Source organism: Myotis daubentonii, chromosome 19 (assembly GCF_963259705.1).
Source record: "Myotis daubentonii chromosome 19, mMyoDau2.1, whole genome shotgun sequence".
Classification (NCBI taxonomy): domain Eukaryota; kingdom Metazoa; phylum Chordata; class Mammalia; order Chiroptera; family Vespertilionidae; genus Myotis; species Myotis daubentonii.
Window position 1 is genome coordinate 5,791,231 of NC_081858.1, and position 21,597 is coordinate 5,812,827.

At 50.1% G+C, this 21,597-nt stretch overlaps 1 protein-coding gene and 1 long non-coding RNA gene across 9 annotated transcripts in view; one reads left to right on the plus strand and one right to left on the minus strand.

Moving 5' to 3' along the window:
• Nucleotides 1-19,455, plus strand: part of CIT (citron rho-interacting serine/threonine kinase) — a 170,716-nt gene extending 151,261 nt beyond the window's left edge. For 5 of the 8 annotated variants that reach the window (XM_059676599.1, XM_059676604.1, XM_059676600.1 and 2 more), the window contains 12 exons: nucleotides 499-543; nucleotides 984-1,064; nucleotides 1,222-1,357; nucleotides 3,142-3,281; nucleotides 6,477-6,569; nucleotides 8,078-8,186; nucleotides 8,281-8,409; nucleotides 9,014-9,094; nucleotides 10,726-10,804; nucleotides 10,929-11,108; nucleotides 16,009-16,312; nucleotides 17,116-19,455. In XM_059676599.1, the coding sequence (XP_059532582.1) occupies nucleotides 499-543; nucleotides 984-1,064; nucleotides 1,222-1,357; nucleotides 3,142-3,281; nucleotides 6,477-6,569; nucleotides 8,078-8,186; nucleotides 8,281-8,409; nucleotides 9,014-9,094; nucleotides 10,726-10,804; nucleotides 10,929-11,108; nucleotides 16,009-16,312; nucleotides 17,116-17,139 (1,401 nt within the window). In that variant the 3' untranslated portion in view covers nucleotides 17,140-19,455. The remainder of the gene's footprint in view (nucleotides 1-498; nucleotides 544-983; nucleotides 1,065-1,221; nucleotides 1,358-3,141; nucleotides 3,282-6,476; nucleotides 6,570-8,077; nucleotides 8,187-8,280; nucleotides 8,410-9,013; nucleotides 9,095-10,725; nucleotides 10,805-10,928; nucleotides 11,109-16,008; nucleotides 16,313-17,115) is intronic. The other 3 variants (XM_059676602.1, XM_059676605.1, XM_059676601.1) reach the window with 2 other exon arrangements.
• On the minus strand, nucleotides 16,832-18,864 carry LOC132221943 (uncharacterized). The gene is made up of 2 exons (XR_009450113.1): nucleotides 17,992-18,864; nucleotides 16,832-17,173 (listed from the first exon to the last, which is right to left on the minus strand). It is a non-coding gene; the product is annotated as an uncharacterized LOC132221943 (long non-coding RNA).
• Nucleotides 19,456-21,597: the final 2,142 nt, after the last annotated feature.

Sequence of the window (21,597 nt, forward strand, 5' to 3'; positions counted from 1 at the left end):
CAGCTATGGACTTACACGGCAATCCTCTCTCTTGTTTATTCTGATGAGTGTATTGGGGTTGAAGGCTTGAGTTTCAAGCATGTTGGCCATGAAGCAGCACAAAAGGCGGCCGACAGCCGTGTCTACTTCAGGCAAGCTTTTCATAACCTTCTCAATTGCTTCGACACGATTTGCTCTTCCGTAGGCAGGTTTGAAATCCTACTTATCCTTGAACGTAGAAACGTAGGTGTGCCTTGATTGGCAGCAGCCCTCCTAGAACTTTTCAGGATATAAACAGGGCTCGTTGTTCATTGGCATTTTCTCCACATAAGACCAAACAGTGCTTTTCAAACACTTATCTCTCCTAATAAACACTTGAAATATTAGCAATTGGAAATCCTTAGCCACGAACCTCCTGCTGTCAGGAGCTCTGTTCACTGGGTAGAGGTGTTCAGTGACCTGTTTCATCGTTACCCGCGTACGCCTTTGACTGAATCCACGTTACTGTGTGTGCACTAGGGCCCTGGCTGCGTTCCCCAGGGGCTTCTGCCTGCATGGGTTCAGGTAAAGAGACTCCGAAGCTTGTTGGTTTGCTGCTGACGCTGGGCTTTGCACTTTGCTACAGCCTGTAGGGGAAAGAACCTTCCATGTGCTCATTAACCCTTTGCAGGTACATCTTTAGCTTCGGCTTATTTTCCACGCAGAGTATTTCTACAACTGTTATACTCATTTACTTCTGCGTCCACGTGGAGTTCTAACTCCAATGCTAATTAACAACCACCCCAGAGACAGCGGTAAGACCCCCGTCTTGCCTTTTGAGCTCAGATCAAAATCTGAGGCAAGCCAAGAGCGGCTGTGTGTTTCTGAGTGTTTTCAGGAATAACTTGCCTTTCTTTCCGGCATTAAGCTTCTCTCCGTTCTTGCTTTTGTCTCTCTGGTCATGAAGCAGTTCAATCTCACCAGGTCCTGGTTTTTCTTTCTTATTTTCTTTCACATATGAAAAGAAATTGCTTGGAAACTCCCTGCTGAAACTGGAAGGTGATGACCGGCTAGACATGAACTGCACACTGCCCTTCAGCGACCAGGTAACGGTGTTTTCTGGACACTGTCAGCTTGGCGTCTGGCATCAGCCACACGCCGTCAAGAAAGAAAGGGCTGTGTCAGCTTTGTGCCTCTTCCTGTTTGGTTGTTATGGTGACGTGACGGTGCTTATGTTCTGCCCTTGCACTTCTGCCCTTGCAGGTGGTGTTGGTAGGCACCGAGGAAGGGCTCTATGCACTGAATGTCTTGAAAAACTCCCTCACCCACGTCCCGGGAATCGGAGCAGTCTTCCAAATTTATATCATCAAGGACCTGGAGAAGCTCCTCATGATAGCAGGTGGAGGCCAAGGACATGGCGCTTTTTCTTCACTTTAAGGAAAACTGTTTGAAAGCCAGGTGTCATGCTTGTGAAAATGGAAGGCAGGCCCTCCTTGGGGCAGGTTGGAGTGGAAGCAGCTCTTCTCTCTCTGTCCCTCTTTGTACCCAGGATGATGGCCCTCTTGTTCATTTTCAGTTTCCTGGGGGTCCAGTATAGCACACACTGACACCCCCAAGGAACTTCTCACCATGTGACAGGTGAAGAGTAGTGAGCCTGAGGCTCATTAATGTCAGACCTTTGTCCTCATCGCATTCATACGCAGGGAGCTCTGTGACTTCTCAGAGACCCTTTGTCTAGATTCACCACTTGTTAGGCTTTTGCCACCTTTTTTCCCTCTCTTCCTGTGATACACAGACGTGTTATCACTTTTTTGGACTGAGAGTTGCAGCCAGTTCTTCAGCATATCACCTAAGAACAGGGTGTTCTCTCCTATAACCAAGGCAAAAGTGTTTTTTTCTTTTGGGTACTATTTTTTTTTAAAGGAAAACAGTAATTTATTGGCTCAATGTTTGAAACATCCACAATTAGGTCCTGTTTTAGGCTCAGCTGGATGGATCCAGGAGCTGAGCTAAGATGGTCTGGAACTGACTTTTCTTGGTCTTCAGCTCTTTCCTCTGCTGGCTTTGTTTCTTTTTGTTGGCTTTCCTCCCTTCCTCCCTCCCTCCTTTATATATATATAAAATTTTATTGATTTCAGAGAGGAAGAGAGAGGGAGAAAAAGGTAGAAACACCAATGATGAGAGAGAATCATTGATCGCTGCCTCCTGCACACCCCACACTGGGGATGGAGCCTGAAACCTGGGCATATGCCTTGACCAGGAATCGCACTGTGACCTCCTGGTTCATAGGTTGATGCTCAACCGCTGAGTCACACTGGCTGGGCTCTTTGATCTTACTCTTCGGAACAGTGTTAGGCTCACAGCAAAACTGATCAGACAGTACAGTGATTTCCCATAGGCCCTTGGGGCTCCCCCCTCCCCCCCCCCACACACAGCCTCCCCCACTATCAACAGTCCCACCAGAAGGTACATCAGTTACAAGTAATGAACCTGCACTGACACATCATTGTCACCTAAAGTCCATAGTTTACATGCAGGTTTGCTCTTGGTGTTGTGTACTTATGGGTTTGTACCCTTAGGTTGTGGCACGAATCCTCTATGATAGCATCATACAGAATAGTTCCACATGGTACCGTTATGAATTCATGGAGTTTAACCTTTGCTGGAATACAGTGCTCTGATATACTGCCCATTGTCAGACTTTATCTGTGCCCCATCCTGGCCTTTAGAGTATCTGTTTTCCTGAGGAGTGATCCAGTCTGGGATCGTTCACTGCGTGTAGTCATGTCTCTTTAGTCTCTGTTAACCTGAGTGGATCCTCAGCCTGTCTGTTGTCTTTTATGACATTGCCATATTGGAACTGTCCGAGTCTGTTGCTTTATGAAATGTTCTCTTGGTGTTCCTATCCCGTTCTTACTCTGACGGGGAACATGTTTGGAAAGTATGGTTCACCTTCTCCAGTTTTCTGCCTGCAGAATGTTTTTTTCTCCCAGAATCTTGACTAAGAGGCAAGATGTTTTCATTTGAGATCTGAAACTTGGACCGAAACTGCGCTTACAGGAATTCATGGAAAGCCGGGCATCTGTGTGGCCTTGCAGGCTTTGTTTGTGGATGGAATTAGAACTGCCATCCTGTGTCTTTGCTTGGTGCCCCACACTGACCACGGCGCTGCTCCCCCCCCAGGAGAGGAGCGAGCCCTGTGCCTTGTGGACGTGAAGAAAGTGAAACAGTCCCTGGCACAGTCTCACCTTCCTGCCCAGCCAGACATCTCGCCCAACGTTTTTGAAGCTGTCAAGGGCTGCCACTTGTTTGCTGCTGGCAAGGTACGCTCTCCTCAGGGCCTCACTGTGTGGAGAGTTTCACTAATTAATTTCCAGGTCTTTTTTCCTAATATAAGCATTTAAGGGCTACACATTTTCCTCTAACTACAGTTTTAGTTGCACCCTGTATATCGTATCTAATAAAAGAGAAACATGGTAATTAGTGTACATCCGCTACCCTTCCCATTGGCTAATCAGCGAGATATGCAAATTAACTGCCAGCCAAGATGGCGGCCGGCAGCCAGGCAGCTTGAAGCGAACAGGAGGCTTGCTTGCTTCAGTGACGGAAGAAACCAACGTTCCCCGCCTGCCTTGCCAGCCTCTGAGCTTGCAGTTTGAAACATTGTTACAAATATAGAAGCTAAACAAAACCCCAGAAATCTGCTTTCAGCCAGCTGGGATCTCAGAGCTGGAGTTGAAACAGTGTTTTGATTATAGAACCCAAACAAACCAGATACCCGCTTTCAGCAGCAGAGGCCTCAGAGCTGGAGCCAGAGCTAAAGCTGGCCCAGAATCAAAAAAAAGAAAAAAAGGAGCAGTTGGGAGCTTCAGTCACCCGCCAGCCTGAAAACAGGCCTCAGCCCCTCACCCAGCCTGGCCAGGCACCCCAGTGGGGACCCCCACCCTGAAGGGTGTGTGACCAGCTGCAAACAGCCATCATCCCCTCACCCAGGCTGGCCAGGCACCCCAGTGGGGACCCCACCCTGATCCAGGACACCCTTCAGGGCAAACCAGCCGGCCCCCCACCTGTGCACCAGGCCTCTATCCTATATAGTAAAAGGGTAATATGCCTCCCAGCAACGGGATCAGCGGAACTGAGAGGCCTCCTGGCACTGGGATCAGCATGACAGGGGGCAGCGCCCAAACCCCCTGATCTCCCTGCGGCTCTGTGTGTGACAGGGGGTGGGGCCACAACCTCCCTATTGGCCCTGCTCTGTTCGTGCCAGGGGAAGGCACCCCAACCCCCTGTACAGCCCTGCTCTGTGCCTGATAGGGGGGAGCTCCCTAACCCCCTGATGGGCCCTGCTCTGTGCGTGACAGGGTACGGAGCCCCAACCCCCCTGATCGGCCCTGCTCTGTGGGTGATATAGGGCAGCACCCCAACCTCCTGATCTGCCCTGCTCTGTGCGTGACAGTGGGGAGCTCCCCAACCCCCTGATGGGCCCTGCTCTGTGCGTGACAGGGGATGGCACCCCAACCCCCTGTACAGCCCTGCTCTGTGCCTGATAGGGGGGAGCTCCCTAACCCCCTGATGGGCCCTGCTCTGTGTGTGACAGGGTACGGAGCCCCAACCCCCCCTGATGGGCCCTGCTCTGTGCGTGACAGGGTACGGAGCCCCAACCCCCCTGATCGGCCCTGCTCTGTGGGTGATATAGGGCAGCACCCCAACCTCCTGATCCGCCCTGCTCTGTGCGTGACAGTGGGGAGCTCCCCAACCCCCTGATGGGCCCTGCTCTGTGCGTGACAGGGGATGGCGCCGCAACCTCCCCATCGACCCTGCCTTGAGTGTGACGGGGCGGTGCCCCAACTCCCCAATCGACCCTACCCTGAGCGTGACTGAGGGTGGCATCGCAACCTCCCGATCCGCCTGCTCTGTGCATGACAGGGGGCGGCGCCCCAACTCCCCAATCGGCCCTGCTCTGAGCCCGACCAGGGGCTGCACCTAGGGATTGGGCCTGCCCTCTGCCACCCGGGAGCAGGCCTAAGCCAGCAGGGCGTTATCTCCCGAGGGGTCCCAGACTGCGAGAGGGCACAGGCCGGGCTGAGGGACCCCCCCCCCCCCAGTGCACAAATTTTTGTGCACTGGGCCTCTAGTGTGTATACACACACACACATATATATATATATATATATTATTGATTTCAGAGAGGAAGGGAGAGGGGGAGAGAGAGAGAGAGAGAAACATCAATGATAAGAGAGAATCATTGATCAGCTGCCTCCTGCACGCCTTACACTGAGGATCAAGCCCACAACCTGGGCATGTGCCCTTGGCTGGGAATCGAACCCGGAACCCTTCAGTTAACAGGCCAATGCTCTATCCACTGAGCCAAACTGGCTAGGCTGCACCCTGTAAATTTTTATTCAACATATTTTTTAAATTTCTTATATTTATCTGTGAATGATAAGTTATTTAGAAATGTGCATCTTAGTGCTAGCTGGTTTGGCTCACTGGATGGAGCGTCGGCCTTCGGACTGAGGGGTCCTTGGTTCGATTCCGGTCAAGGGCATGTGCCTTGGTTGTGGGTGCATACCCAGTAGGGGGGCGTGCAGGAGGCAGCTGATTGATGCTTCTCTCTCATTGATGTTTCTAACTCTCTATCCCTCTCCCTTCCTCTCTGTGAAAAATCAATAAAATATATTTTAAAAAAAAGAAATGAGCATCTTAGTTTCCAAAAATTGGTTTTTAAAAATTATAAGTTAATTTCATCATAATGTTTGAAATACACAAAAAATATATGGCGTATATATGTAAATTATAAAATTATAACACCTAATACTGTTGTAAATATCCACAAACTCGCTATCCAACCCAAGAAATAGAATGTTGCCAATAATTTTCATTTTCCTGTGTATTCCTTCCCTAATCCATCCCATTTCCCTCTCCCCACCCTGCCAGCCACCTTCCTTTCAGGACTGATTTGAACAATAAGCTTCTCTTCACTCTTGGTGAAATGACAAAGATCTAGGTGTAGGAGGTGAAGGAAGAGGGATTCAGCTGTTCTAGAAAAACAGTTTTAATGTAGAACTCTATATACACAGATCTTAGCCAAGAACTTTTCTTTTTGGGCCAAAATCTTCTCTAAATTCTTACAGCAATGTCTACTGCCTTTCCCCTCCCTGAGGGTATAAGATTGTCAAACGGCCCTGTCTCCAGCAGATAACACACACACACAAAATGCTTGTGGGGCAGGTGGATTTCCTGAGCCTTTCTCTGAATCTGCTAAATCAGTGGTTCCCAAACAGGGGCGAGCCTGCCCCCGGGACGCTGGGCAATGGCTGGAGGCATTTTCTGTCAAACGATTGGCATCTACTAGGCAGGGCCCAGGGTTGCTGCTGAGCATCCCACAATGCACAGAAGAGCCCCTCACCCAGAGGTCACCTGGTCCAGGGCTCAGCAGTGCCGAGGGTGAGACCTCGCTTTTTTCCCCGCGGTCACTGTACACACAGTGACGCTCCTTTTCCCTCCGACGCTTTCAGATCGAGAACGGGCTCTGCATCTGTGCAGCCATGCCCAGCAAAGTCGTCGTTCTCCGCTACAACGAAAACCTCAGCAAGTACTGCATTCGGAAGGTAAGTCTCGGGCCTGGTCCATCCGCGCTGCCCACGCGCTGGCGTAGAAAGCGTGCTTCTCAGGGCACAGCGCGTGTCTGTCTCTTCACCTGCCGTCCTCTCGCCGGGTGGCCTGGGAGAGACCCATCCTCCCTGGAGGAGGCTCCAGGCGCCGGTGGCTGCAGGTCTCCTCTCACTTCCTCCTGGTGTGAGCTCCTCCAGCCCGCCCCGTGGACCCAGCTCTTCGTTAAGGTGGAAGGAAGGTGGCTGATGGGAGAGCAGGAGAAAAGGAAAGAGATCTTTGAGAAGCTGGCAGTCGCTGGGGGCACTTACTAGAATCTTTCTTGGGTCCTGGAAGCTTCTGTGGATGACCTTGGAAAAGCCAGTGCTGGCTGTGTTGGGCAGGGCAGGTAGAGCTGGCTCTCCTCGGAGCAGCGGCGTCAGGAGGATGGCCGCAGCCCGGCAGGGTGCCCGTGGGCCCTTCCCGGCCTCCCTTCCAGAGAAGGCTGTCTGTCGGCCCAGAGTAGGATGTCCCACCCAATAAGCCCGACTTATTTCAGGCACTTTCATGATTACTCTCAAAAGTGAAAGGAAGGTGAATAAACCAGGCTCTTTCCTTGGAGGACCTGTCCACCCTGCGTGGGCTGTTGTTAGTTTAGGGTGGATTTTTATTGAGCACCTACTGGTACCAGGGACTGAGCTGGCTCCTTTACAAACACGTTTCACAGTGATTCTGAGAAGCAGGTGTGGCAATCCCCAGTTTCAGGTAGGACGATGGATAGAGGCTGTCCTTGCTAAGTGACAGAGTCGAAACCAAAACTGAACTTGGATTTTTCCAACCATTTCACATTGTCACGTTGCCTAAAAGTTTCCTTCCACGTAGTAGGTGGTCAGTGAATAGTTAGTGGTCATGACAGTGCTGATTTGGGTTTGAACTGTTAGCTTCAGGAGAATTCTCAGAAATCATTGCTTCTTCCTAATTCCTGGCCACCATTTCGAATAAGCCTGTCTGGGTTGCTGGGCCATAAGGATTGGCCTGAAAGCAAGCAGAAGTAATGAGGAAGCAAATAATTGAGACAGATGACGACAGTGGTGAAGATAACAATTATGTAGGTGATACAGGTTCAAAATAGAAACGTAGAACTCGAAGACAGAAGGAAGCTGAAAGCACTCCCTCCAGCCACCACTGTTAATAGTTGGGGTACTTTTCCCGGCTTTTTCCTCTGATAAGAACGTTGTATTTTTAAAGCTCTCTTTTTGAATGCTACCTTTTCATTAAACTGGTGTTTCTGCCCTTTTATTTGGCTGTATTTGGCCTTATTTCCTTAGATTGGGGTTGCAAAGAATTCAGAGATAGCAAAGGGACGTGAAAAGATTGAATGTGCTGTGCGTAATCCACAGCTTGAACAAGTCTGGTGGCAGCAGTCCCTCTGCAAGGCTCACTGATGCCTGAGGCGGAAATAGGAGAACGGAGGTGTGGCTACCGTGGGCTGGGGACACTCACATTCTCCTCTTGCCCTCTGTCTCAGGAGATAGAGACCTCAGAGCCCTGCAGCTGTATCCACTTCACCAACTACAGTATCCTCATCGGAACCAATAAATTCTACGAAATTGACATGAAGCAGTACACGCTTGAGGGTAGGGCCCCGGTCCTCCCAGCCCACACACTGCTCTGGCCTTGCCACCAGCTCCAGCCCCTTCCTGAAGCCCCACTTCTCGCCTGCCTTTTCAGAATTCCTGGATAAGAACGACCATTCCTTGGCGCCTGCTGTGTTTGCCTCCTCTTCCCACAGTTTCCCTGTCTCGATAATGCAGGTGAACAGTGCAGGGCAGCGGGAGGAGTACCTGCTCTGCTTCCACGGTGAGTCGGGGCTGCCGCTCGCTGCTGTTCTGAGGGCTGCTGGCACCAGCAGACCCAGACCGGGTCCCCCAGAGCTGTGATTGTCAGGGGGCTCTGGGGCAAGGCGGGTCCTGCTGGGGTGCAGAGAACTCCTTCCAGCTGCCACCAAGGCCTCTCGGGATGCCCGTCCTGTCCCCACCAGGGCGCTCCCCTGACCAGCGCTACTCCGTTCTGTCCGAAGGTCAGGCAGTCCTTTCCTTCTCTGTCCTCACCTCTCTCCCTGTCCTTACGTTTTTGTCTTTCCTTTTTCTTTCCTCTCGATGTGTCTCTTCTTTGTTCTTTCCAAATCTCTGGGTCTTTCTTCTCTCCCTTCCTGTCTCTGGGTCTCTGTTTCCCCCCTTTCCTCCCTGCCCTCCTTTCCCCAACCCTCCTCCCTTTTCCTTTCCTCTCTCTCCTCCTTTCACTTGAACCCTCCTTTTCTAATAGATCAGGCTTAGCAGGGTCCTTAGGTTTTAACCATCTGGTGAAATCTGGCCAGTGGTCCCCTGGGCTCAATTCCTCCTTCTGCCGTCAAAGTGTGTGTCCGCCTCAGCTATACTGATGCCCGGGCTCTGACTCCTTGCAGAATTTGGGGTGTTTGTGGATTCTTACGGGAGACGTAGCCGCACAGACGATCTCAAGTGGAGTCGCTTACCTTTGGCCTTCGGTGAGTGAGGCAAGGTGTGGAGGGCTCCTTTCGCCAGCAGCTGGTGTCCTGGGAAAGAATTGTGGGTGGAATTCATTTTGGCCCAAGCACTGTGCTCGTGGATTCCATTGGACACCAAGTGCCACATGTAGTCATCCCCCGAGTCAGTGCTCAGGGCGGAGAGTCTACGGCTTGATAAAGAATTGCATCAGCCAAACCCACTGGCCTTGCGAAGTATTTGTTAGGGTCTCATGATAGAAAGCAGACCATCCCCTGAGTTTACTTACATCATTTCAAAAGCAACAGAGTACCCCATGGCCTAGCCGAACACATGTCACTATTATCAGTTCTAATTGGGCAAAGCACTCAGGTCCTGGCCATTCTTGTTGTAAGTGTAAGTAGCACTGTGATGAAATCTTGTACTAATTTGTATGCACTTGTCGAATGGTATCCTCTGCTCCTAAGTTCTAAATGTGGGACTATCTACGTGATCACACACACATACAAGGATGGACTTGCTTGTCCCTGTGAATGTTGGGAATTACCATCGCAGCTGAAATGCCTTCAAGGCTTTTTCGATGATCTATTGCTGCATATCAAGTTTCAGAACCTAGTGACTTAACACAACTTATGGCCCATGATTCTGTGGTTGCCTGGATAGTTCTGTTTCCTGTGGTGTCAGCCGGGTCACAGGACAACTAGAAAGTCCACAGTGGCCTCACCAACATGGCAGCAATTGGTGGGAGCCCGGCTGGGGCTGGTGGCTGGAGGCCTCAGCTCCGCTCCCTGTGGGCAGAAGCGGGAGCTCAGGCCTCGCTTCCACCGTGTTCCACTGGGTAAAAGAGGCCACAGAGCCAGCCCAGATCCACGGCCAGGAGACTCCCCCGGGCCCCAGCACCGGGAGGCGTGACTAGAAGTCTAATACCCAAGCACAGGGACCACAGGAATAGGAGGGATGACCTCCTTTCCCCTTTAAGATGGAAAAGATCTCCGGTCATCTTTAGAGTTTCAGTGACACTGTGATATATAGTATTAGGACCAGAAATATCTAATTACCTATGAAACCAGTCTTTTTTTATTTAATTTTTTCAAAATGCACATAATCAAAAAATTTTAACGTGTACAATGAAAAGTTTCATCCATATTACCCATCTTCCAAACTCTCTATGCCCACTCCCTCAAGAGAAAAAAGTTTTGAGTTTCTTATCTTTCTAGGGCTTTATGCAAATGCAGAGAGAAAATACATTCTTATGTCCCCCTTTTTTTATCATTACAGTAGCACACTTGACACATTATTCTGAACCTCGCTTTATGCACTAAGTAAAACTACACACCTCAGCGTGCCCCCGCCCCCCCCCCCCCCCATATCAGTACTGGAGAGGTTCTTGCATTTCTGCAGCTGTGTGTGCAGAATAACACAGCTGTGTGTGCAGAATTCCACAGCTGTGCCACATTGTATGTACCTGATCCCCTTGCATGTCCCCTTGAGTTGGTTCCCATCTTCTGCACTGAGGACATGACAGTGAACACCCTCGATCAGGCCTCACTGTGCTTAGGTGGGATTGCTGGGCCCAAGGGTGCACTGCAGGCTGGTTTTGATTGTCTTTCTTTTAACCCTTTCTCCTCACTCTTCCTCCGTGGCGGCCCCACAGCCTACAGAGAACCCTATCTGTTTGTGACCCACTTCAACTCACTAGAAGTCATTGAGATTCAGGCACGCTCCTCTCTGGGGTAAGCACTGGCCCCAGGCTCTAGGGGCTCAGGGTTGGGGTGGATGTGGGGCCAGGCGCTTGTTGCTTCCTTTCCTGTCTAGCAGTGGCGCTAACCTGCACTGCTGCTCTTCTCTTCTCTGCAGGACCCCTGCCCGAGCTTATTTGGAAATCCCAAACCCACGCTACCTGGGCCCTGCAATTTCCTCGGGAGCGATATACCTGGCGTCCTCATACCAGGATAAACTGAGGATCATTTGCTGCAAAGGAAACCTCGTGAAGGAGTCTGGCACTGACCACCACCGGGGTCCCTCCACCTCCCGCAGGTACCGTGCCCTTCCTCTTCTCATTCCAGGGCTCAGCGCTTTCTGCAAAGCAGAAGGAAGTCTTGCTACACTGGCTGGAGGTTCCCTGGTATTGAAGCTCAAGCCACTCATTTCTTTGAGCTCTGCAGCCTTGACATGACACAGTCACGGTAATGGCAGGAGACTGCTCAAATGCCCCTGAGCACAGGCGGGAGGAAACGGCAGGCCTTTCTCTGGAGGGTGTCTCCGTGGCTCTGTTTGGGCGGAGCGTGCATTATGCAGTCATTGCTTTAGCAGATATCCTTCCGGGCTCGTTGGGCGGTCGTGGGAGGGTTAGAGGTGAATAAACCAGATGCATCTCCCCCCACCCCCGCCCCCGTGAAGTCCCAGGGGAGAGACACATGCACTCAGGCCATTCCGGCACAGCCTAGAAGGCTGAGGCTGCCATCGGGGTCGTGTGAGCTACCGTGGAGCTCAGAGGAGGGCCCCCAGCCTGGACTTGGGGTCAGGGAAGATTTCCCAGAAGAAATTAAGTCCTATCTATACATCCCTCTGTCTTTGTATGTCATAATTATTTTGTTGAAAACATGCCTCTCAGATAATAGAATGTAGTGGCGGGAAATCTGGTCTCCTCCTTGGGCTTGCTGCTGTTTATGTAGTGACTCTCCCAGACTGATTCTTACTACGGCTGGCACTGACGTTCCCTGGGATAGGATGTTCCCTGGGATAGGGAGTGCCAAGCCAGGGCAAATAGAAACCAGCCTGAGAAGGGTCCTTTCCCAGGAGGAACCAGACAGGTCAGCTGGTGACAGGTTTCTGGGGAGCGTCAGCCCCGCCAGCTCCCTCTGGTGGCGGCTGCTCTGCTGGCTTCCCTGGCTCCTGTGGTTACAAGGCTGCTGCTTTCAACACGACTGCGGATCTGGGGAGAAAGCCAGGGGAGCAGGTCAAGTTAAAGTGTCACGAAGCTTGTTCTTACTGAAATTCAGCTGTTTTTCTTACATAGACGCTCTTGCAAGCCTTTGGTTAATTTCCAGAGTTCTGGGAAGTTGATTTTGATGGTGTTTGTCGGTGTTCTTGCTGCTTGTATGAAGGAACAGGTTTCTGGAGGGCCTCGCTCTGCCCCTTCCTTTAATACAGGCGGCCGCACACGGTGCATGCCCGCAGACCTTCACATTTCAGAGCGCGTTCCGTGTCAGTGTAAGGAGTATTTCATCCTTCTTTTTGACGCCTACATAGCATTCCTCCCCATGACGTTCGCCTCATTTAACTGCTCCTTTCCCATTGGGTATTGGATTGTTTCCCGTCTGTTGCTGTAGCAAATGACGGTGCCTATGTCATTTTGTTACTCTGCATCTTAGGAATCTACCTGGAGGGTAAATTCCTAGCAGCGGCTGTGCACTTGTCATTTTCGTAGATGTTGCTGCGTTTTCCTCCGTGGAGGCGGAGACCTGTTGTCCCACAGCATGTGTGGAAGTGGGCCTGGCCTTGTCCTGCCGCGGAGGGCTAGCCAGCTCCAGGTCGATGCGGAGGCATGAGACATGTAAAGTTCAAGCCCTTGGTCCACAGAAAGGGCTGCGAGGATTTAACCAGGGGATATTTACTTATCTAGGATTTAAGGTTTGGACTGGTTTACAACCCCACATGTCTACAGAGAGTTATGTGGACCCCCTACCATGTGCCAGACACGATGTCCGATGTCCCGGCTGGCTGCATAGATGAAGAAGACACTTTCTAATCTGAAGGGACTCTCGGTCTGTGGAGGAAGCACCTCTGATACCACAAAATGCTCAGGTCTTGGGAGAGTCATTAACTTAATACTCCAGGCTATTTAATACCCTGTCTCTCTCTTTTGCTGAAATATTAGAGTCAGTCAGAAACGTTCGGTCGGTGTGGTTTGAATCCCAGGACTGGCTGAACAACCAGCGGCTCCTCACTCTTGGCCTGTCCCTGCCTCAAGAGTGGCTGCTCAAGTCCTCCCTTGGAAATTTTAGATTTTATTTAAGCGGTTTTTATTTTATTTATCTAGGCTTTATTTAAAGAGTTCCTACGTCATGTCAAGAACAGATCAAAGTACTGTAATTAGATCTTTTCTCCATCGCCTCACTAGTCCAGGGCCAGGCACCTTCCTTCTGGGACTGTGTGGTGTCTCTGAGGGAGTTGCTTTTCCTGTAGTCGAAAGCGGCTCCAGTTTCTGTGAACACGGGCAGAAGTCATGCTGTTGCCAGGCATGTGCAAAACCAGGCTGGTAGTCTTTAGTTGCCTCTTGGCTTCTACATGGCTTTTAGCTGGGGACTGTGTTAGGCAGCTTAGAAGGTAAAAGTCTGAAATTGGGGGGGAAGAGTGCTGGTTGTTGTTGCTTTTTTTAAATTGTGTTTTCAATGGAGAAATACATCATCTGTTTACAAAATAGCTGTTGGAAAATACAAGGCGTACAGACCCTATAAAACAAAGCAAACTTCAGTCATGAGACACTACGCACATCATGTGAAAGCAACAGTCTGGTCTCCAGGTTGTGAAAACTAGAATTTGAAAGTCACTACACAGCTTGGCAAAACTGGACAGCAGTTACATGAAACGTTTAACAAACTGAATTTCCCCCAACGTGTAAGCAACACGACAAGACTAACTCTGGGCCTGGCGCTCAGTCCAAACCCGCAGCTGCTCCGCAGGTCAGCACGTCGCCCTGGCTGGTTAGCAGAGCAGGAAATGTAACTCTTTGCAAGAAGCATAAAATTGACGGGGAAGATCATTGGTTATTAGTGCATATGGAGATGGAAGCTTGCCCACTCGGCCTAGAATGAAGGGTATTTTCTCTTGGCCCATTAATCTAAGCCGACATCCGGAATGGCCTTCCTTGAGCCATCTCTCTTCCCCTGAGCAGTAACCTCCCTCTCACTTTTTGATGGGCCCCTGTGGACACATTTTATAATTTCTCATCCGTTACAAACAGACTTAATGTAATTCTCCTGCTTGGGGTTCATTTTATTTGTCTGCCGTATCTTAAAGCCACGTAACTAGAGATGAATATAAACTTGGTTTCAAGCTGTTGAAATCCGAGGTACTCTGTTCTGTTGCTGCATGCTCAACGCAGGGAGGTCTGGCTTTCTGAGCATTTGGTATCTGGGTCTGCACAGTTAGAGTTGCACCGGGAAGTAAGAGAATGACATGAAACTGTGCACAACGAACCGACTGCTTATAAAACAATCTCCGCTCACCAACCTCTCTGTTTCACGGTGGAGCAGGAATTGGCAAACTTTTTCTGTAAAAGTCCAGATAGTAAATATTTCCGGCTTTGTGGGCCATATGGTCTGTGTCTCCATACTCAGCTGTCGTGTGGAAGAGCCACAGACAGTGCCTCACCAGATGGGCGTGGCTGAGGTCCAGTAAAACTTCACCTATTCCAGCAGGCATCTCAGCTTGCTCTAGTCTTTCTCCCCCAGGGATCAGTATCTTTTTGCTCAGTTGCTTTCAATTCTGGGCATTGACAAAAGAGGTTCTGGTAAAGTTAGACCAATAATTGAAGAAAGAAAATCAACAAATTTGATAAAATGATAAACTGTCCCAAAGAGAAGGATTTAAATTTCAAGGATTATAATAGGCCTTTGGAAAAACCAGTGACATTCTCAGATATTTTCGAAGAGATGTCCTTATGTTTTACTGCAAAAGCTGGCATCTATGTAAAGGATGTCATGTAACATGTTAGCATATAATTTTCAATTTTTTTTCGAGCATATAATTTTGCTGAGAAAGTTACAGCAAAATAAATCAGCATGAGATTCATACTTGGTTCATTTTTAGAATTAGCAAGTAATTTAGATTTTTAAAATATCAAAGATAAAATAAATTTATTTTCCTGATTTCTCCTTTTACTTTTGAAGATAAAGCCCCAATCAATGAAAATATGTCTCCAAGTGGATTCACTATAAAATGGTCTCATTTTAGGTGGGTTGCCTTCTCCCAGCACTAGTCATGCTCAGGTAATGAGGACCCAGATCTTTTTCTGCTCATGAGGGTGGGAAGGAATTGATTTGGAGGCCGCATGTCAGTTCTGTTTCTTGCTTTTGCTTCAGAGGTGGTTAGGGACACGTGTGCAGAAATCATCATGAAACACCCAGGCAGTGCTGGGTACAGGGTTAGTTTGTTGTACACAAAGGCCTCAGTATTTTCTTTCTTTTTGCGGGGCTGTGAGGGGGACCTCAGTATTTTCACCTGATTGGTTATTAACCATCACCCTTTGGGGTCAGGGACATTTTATGAGCAGCTACACTGTTTTTATCTGTCCTGCTTGGGTTCCTACTTATGTCAGGCCTGATCCCTACACCTCTCGCGTCAGCATTGGGTTGCCTCCTTAGAAAGCCACCTGGAGGGAGAGGGGACTGAACACCAGCCTAGGAGGGGGCAGCAATGGCAGCCGACAGGGAGGAAACAGGCTTTCTCCAACTGCTCCCTGCATCGAGGGCCTTTCAGCAGGCTCACCCTCTGCGTGCCGTCCTCCCGTGCCTCTGCGGCTCTGGAAAAGACTAGGTCGAAGGATAGAGGTTGGGGATTATGACATCAAACTGACCTGAGCTGAGTCCCAGCCCGCCTGGTCCCCATTTCCTGTCTGTACAGTGTGGGGCTGCCTGTTCCCAGCTGTGCTGTTGTGATGATCTAAGGACAGTAGGAGCTGAGCACAGGGCCCGGCACAGTAGGTGCTCAGTAAACAGAAGCCTGCTCCTAGGGCGGAAGCTTGATTTTCTTTTGTCGTCATCTGTGCTCTCTTCCCTGCCCTCCCCACCCAAATCGAACAGACTAAGAGCCTGGAGAACTCCAGGTGGGACCCTTTTCTCAGGGTCAGTGGTGAGCTGGGGGACGGGGGCTTCTCACAGGATTCTGCCCCTTGGGGGGTGACTCCTCAGCTCCCCCCCTCTCCTGTTGCCAGCAGCCCCAACAAGCGAGGCCCGCCAACGTACAACGAGCACATCACCAAGCGGGTGGCCTCCAGCCCGGCGCCACCCGAAGGCCCCAGCCACCCGCGAGAGCCAAGCACACCCCACCGCTACCGAGAGGGCCGGACCGAGCTGCGCAGGGACAAGTCTCCTGGCCGCCCCCTGGAGCGGGAGAAGTCCCCAGGCCGCATGCTCAGCACGCGGAGGGAACGGTCCCCTGGGAGGCTGTTTGAAGACAGCAGCAGGGGCCGGCTTCCTGTGGGAGCCGTGAGGACGCCCTTGTCCCAGGTCAACAAGGTGAGGCACCCTCCGGAGGCCAGAGGAGTGAGCTGGGAGCGGAGGCCCCTCCGGCCTCTGTTGTGAGAAGGAACTCAGGCTTGGTGAGCACACGAGGTTAGGAAGGAAAGGTACTTGACTTCACGAGAGACTTCCTAAGCAAAGGATAGTGTGTGTGCGTGTGCCCCAGCAATGCGATAGCTGCCACACAGGGTCTTTCCCTCCTGCAGAGGCAACAGGTGCTGGCAGTTTCTAGAGAGAGTATGCATGTAAGCAGGTGTGTGTGCATTCTCCCTTCTCACACACACAGCTTCCTACACAAAGCGTTCTGCGCCTTACCTGCCCAAGCACACATGCATGTACACATACATCAGCATTGTCAGGAAGGCTGCCCTGACACTGGTCGCAGTGGCTGCCTTCTAGAAGAATTTGAATCTTCCGTCACTGAAGCTGACTTTCTAGATCGCATTTTTCTTCTATAGCCGGTCACCGTCACACCCCTGCCAGGACGGAGAGGGGAAAAGCCATCTAAATGCTATGGCTCCATAAGATGGTGTGTGTGTGTGTGTGTGTGTGTGTGTGTGTGTGTGTGTGTAACAGTAGAAATACTCATAGCCTTTGAGACTTTTTAGTGAATTTCAGTCCCTGATGGACTCCAAGCTTTGAGGGTTGGCTCTGCTAGTTGATGCCACCCTGCCCAGCACTCAGCATTAACCGCTGAGAGGGGAACCAGGTGCTGCAAACTTCCTGTTAGGATTATGCAAAGAGCACAGCAATTTCTGGCCTCTGGTGGCTAAAACTGCTCCTCCTCCTTTTGCTCGTAGGTCTGGGACCAGTCTTCAGTATAATCCTCAGTCAGAAAAGCCAACTCCTCATCATAATCTGCAGGAAAACACCGAACACACGATGGAACGCTGCTGAAGGGGACCCCAGCCCCCCGTGGCACAGCTGGACCCAGACCCACCTCGGCACGGACACCCTGCTAGGAGTGCGGGGCTGAGGCTCCTGGGAGCTGCCGGCACCGTCCTGCAGTCATCCCCTTTGCACTTTGTTACTCTTTCAAAGCATTCATAAACTTTTGTATCTAGCTCTAGCCTGTACCAGTTCATCAGAGGAAACCAACCCGGCACTAACTACAATGTGGTTAGAATCCTAATTAATAGCTACTTTAAGATCCTAGGGTTGGTTGTTTTTTGTTTGTGTGTTTTTTCTAAGTTTTTTTCCTTTTTTTTTTTTTAAGACAACAGAATTCTTACTAGATTTGAATAGCAGTGTATTTCCTGTTGTAGTCATTTTTAGCTAGATCACACATCAGGTCTTTGCTACTGAAACGTATCGTAGAAGAGTCCCCGCCAGTTGGCTAACTTCCTGCACTCACATAGGCCCATTCTCATCCTCGCCCTTCCTGGCAAAAGGCCCCGTTTTACCCAGGGCGACATCTTAGCCAAATGTTTACTGTTCTCATTGCCTTTTATGGCCTTGACGACTACCCCTCCCACCAGCTGAGAATGTATGGAGGGCCTCAGCTCAGAGGCAGTGACTTGGGGCCAAGGGACCTCGAGAAGCTTTCCCTCCCCACCCCTCAGCGTCATCTCCCCGGCCTGCTGTCCCGCTTCATGTAGCTTTGGCCAGGAAAGCATGCAATAGATTTGCTCTGAGCCCAGCACCCATGGGCCTGGGAGGGGACTGGGGGCACCCACCTCATGTCTGCGATGGCACACTGTTCCCGCCCTGGGATGGAAAAGACCCGTCCGGGAGTTCTGCATGGCTGTTCGCTGCATGTGCTGCCCCCGACCTGGCTGCTCTGCAATGTCCTGGACCGCCCATAGCTCCCACAAATCGAGACCCTCTGACGACTTGCCAGCTCACTGGCCACAGAAGCTGCGGTCTGTAGCACTGAACCAACAAAAACCAAACGCTCAAGCCTTACGACCAGAGAAGGATTTCAGCAAACCACCACCTCACACGGTCACGCTTCCTGCCGATCCACGTGGATGACTATTCACACAAACCCAGCACGGTTCTACCCCACAAAACTGTGACTTCCCAACGAGCCTTTCCCTAGGGCTAGACTAAGACCAGGAAAAGGCAGCCGCAGCTCAGCTCCCACCTCTGCCGGGGCCAGCAGCCCTCCTTAGGTGCAGTGCGGCCCACCTGTTTCTACCCTCTGGTGGCCGGTAAATTCCTGGCAACTGGTAAAGAACCAACCTAGAGGCTTTGCAGTTGGCAAGCTAACTAGCGGCCTTATTTCTGCCTTTAATCTCCCACAAGGCATCTCGCTTCATGTTCTCTTAGGCACGCCTCCCACCACCAGGCAATCCTAGGTAGGCTGACAGGTAGCCTGTTGCCACCACAGCAGGTGAACGTGACCGTGTTTCAACCCAGGTGTCCACAGTTCAGACCCTTTCCAGATTGCAGCCTGGCCCGAGTCCCGGCTCCTTCCTGCTCGTCTCTTAACCTAAGTGCTTTCTCCTCTGAAACGCCCAAGACCCTCCCTGTTGTCGCACCCTTGGCCAGTGTCATGCTGTCGTGTTCTATGTGTCGCTTTGAGTCTTTGGGGTCGTACTGCATCCCTTCCCTCCCCCAGGGCAGACCCGACTGAATGTTTGCTGAAGTTTTGTCTCTTGGTCCACAGCATTTGGAAAGGTCACTGCAAACGAGTCTTTCAGTCTTGGCATTTCATTTAGGATCTCCATGAGAAACGGGCCTCTAGAGCCCCGGCGTGTATATCGTGTGTCCCATGTGTGAAATGCTTCCTGCTCTAGAAGTAGCTCAACAGACTGTACATATTTACAAGAAACTTTATATTCGTAAAAAAAAAAAAAAGGAAATTGAATTGGTTTCTACTTTTTTATTGTAAAAGGTGCATTTTTCAACACTTACTTTTGGTTTCAGCGGGGGCAGTTGTGGGCAGCCATCTTCCCTGGAGGGCGGGCAGCTCCGTGTGACCACCAAGATGCCAGCAGGAAATGTTGTAACATGAAATTGCGGTCAAAAGCTTCTTAGCATAAATAAGATGCTAGGTCTCCAAAAGTACAGGCTTCTTCTTCATTACCTTTTTTATTCAGAACAAGGAGGGAACAATTCAAGATCCACCTTGAGAGGAATGAACTTTGCTGTTGAACCATAATGAAATAAAGCAACGATCGGAAATGTTTGCTCTAGTGCAGTGACCTCCTCTTATTTCTTGAGCGAGACCATAAAAACCCTAAGGATGGCCAGTGCCGGCCCAGGCCTGTCATCATGGCGTGGGCCTCCCTCCTTCCCACGAGGCTTTTCCTCTGGGAAGGTGGGAGCACACAGAGCTCTAGACTGGCAACATTCTCTTCCAAAAGCGTGACATTGTCAAGGTGGTCAGCACTAGCAGGGAGCCATGAAGTGGTTGTTAAGGTGGTTTTATAGGGCTGCAGGACTGGAAAGCCTGAGCAAGCAGGCCATTTCGAAGGATTCCTCCCGGACGCATTACCCAGCTCCCCTAGGAAGCAGCCCGTCGGGACAACAGGCCACCTTAAAATTTCTCTCATCCTTAGAAGGCCACAGGGATTTAAAGAGGTAAATTTCCTTGGAGGGAGGAGTTCAGATCAAGGTAATTTCAAACGTAAATATTTCTGTTTTTAACTAGATGAAGTTTTATAGTCTACAAGGAATTTTTTTCTATGATTTTTTAAATATTTTGTTAGTAAAAATGCCTGACCCAGACAAAATCATCACTTTTGGCAATTGTTGATTTCCTCATGGTCCCTGTTGCTGTTAGTCTTCGATTTCAGTTGAAGTCTGACCTACAGGGTCGTATCTCACAAGGCCTGTGACAGGAACCGTAGTTGCAATTCTGTTCCTCTTTGTTTTACTGCTGGGGATAAAAATCTGCCTAAGGTCACAGCTGCAGGAATGAAAATACTTCAGAAGATGAACCAGGGAAATGCTGAAACCTTTCTTTCCTTAAAATATTAGACAAAATCCACTAAGGACCAACCGGCCCTTCAGTTATTGTCCTGAGGGTTCTGTCGGCCCCAGGATACTTGCCAAGCGCAAGGAAACCGCCTTTCCCTAAAGGAACGCATCAGAAAGGCTCTTTGCACCCTAAGGAGCGACTTCAAAGAAACAGCCGACCAACTACTCAGCCGCACCAGCCTCCCGGGTCTGAAGCACAAAATTAGACATCACGTTTCTGCTCTTGCAATTTAATTCTCACAAGATTAAAGAGGCGACTGCATAGCAAATCTAATAACCATGAAACTAGGATTTGGAGACTCAGGCCAAAAAGAGATGATTTGCTTAATAGGACAGAACAGCCAGCTGGTCTTCAGAATTGGGTTTGCTTTAGAAAACGTTCACGCAGATTTAAGTCTAAAGCAGCGGTTCTCAACCTGTGGGTCGCGACCCCTTTGGAGGTCGAACGGACCCTTTCACAGGGGTCGCCTAAATACATCCTGCATATCAGATATTTACATTACGATTCATAACAGTAGCAAAATTACAGTTATGAAGTAGCAACGAAAATAATTTTATGGTTGGGGGTCACCACAACATGAGGAACTGTATTAAAGGGTCACGGCATTAGGAAGGTTGAGAACCACTGGCTAAAGCATTAAAGCTAGACCCACAGGGGTGGGACTAGCTAAGCTTTCAATCTCATAATACAACAGTTAAAGGGGCCTCTGCCAGGGGTTCTAAACTAGGAGTGACTGCTCCCCTCCACTGAGGATACTTGACAAGGTCTGGAGACCTTTTTGGTTGTCGCCTAGAGGGTAGAGGCCAGGAATGCTGCTAAAAGTCCTACAAGGCCCAGGACAGCTCCCCACCCCCAAAGAATAATCAGGCCCACAGTGTCCAGTACCAAGGCTGAGAAGCTTTCCTTTCATGGTAATTTAAATATTATGTCTAAGGCAGGCTCTAGGCACACTGTTCACAGGAGAAAAAGTTTATCCCTTGCCTAGTCAAATGTTGAAACTTTATTTTCCCAAAGCTGGGAGGGTGGGGGCAGGAAATACAGTGCAGCGTTGATCATGGCTCTCAGTCCATCAATGATTAATGGAGCTCTGTTTGCCCAGAAGGGGTTGTTAGGGTAGAGGAAAGAACCTTGAAAATGACTTTACTACTCTAGACACCACTCAGGCTGTCTTTCAGGAAACCACAGAGGGAAAATACGTTGACCCTGGGGATGTGCAGCTGGGGCTGCCTCTTATCCTCACTTGCTGTTGAGTTTTCCAGATGAGATGGGTGCATTCACTCCAGGAGAGTAGGAAGGAGTGGGAAGGCTGGCAGCCTATCCAGGCAAAGGCCCTTTAGCTGTATTTAGGACAAAA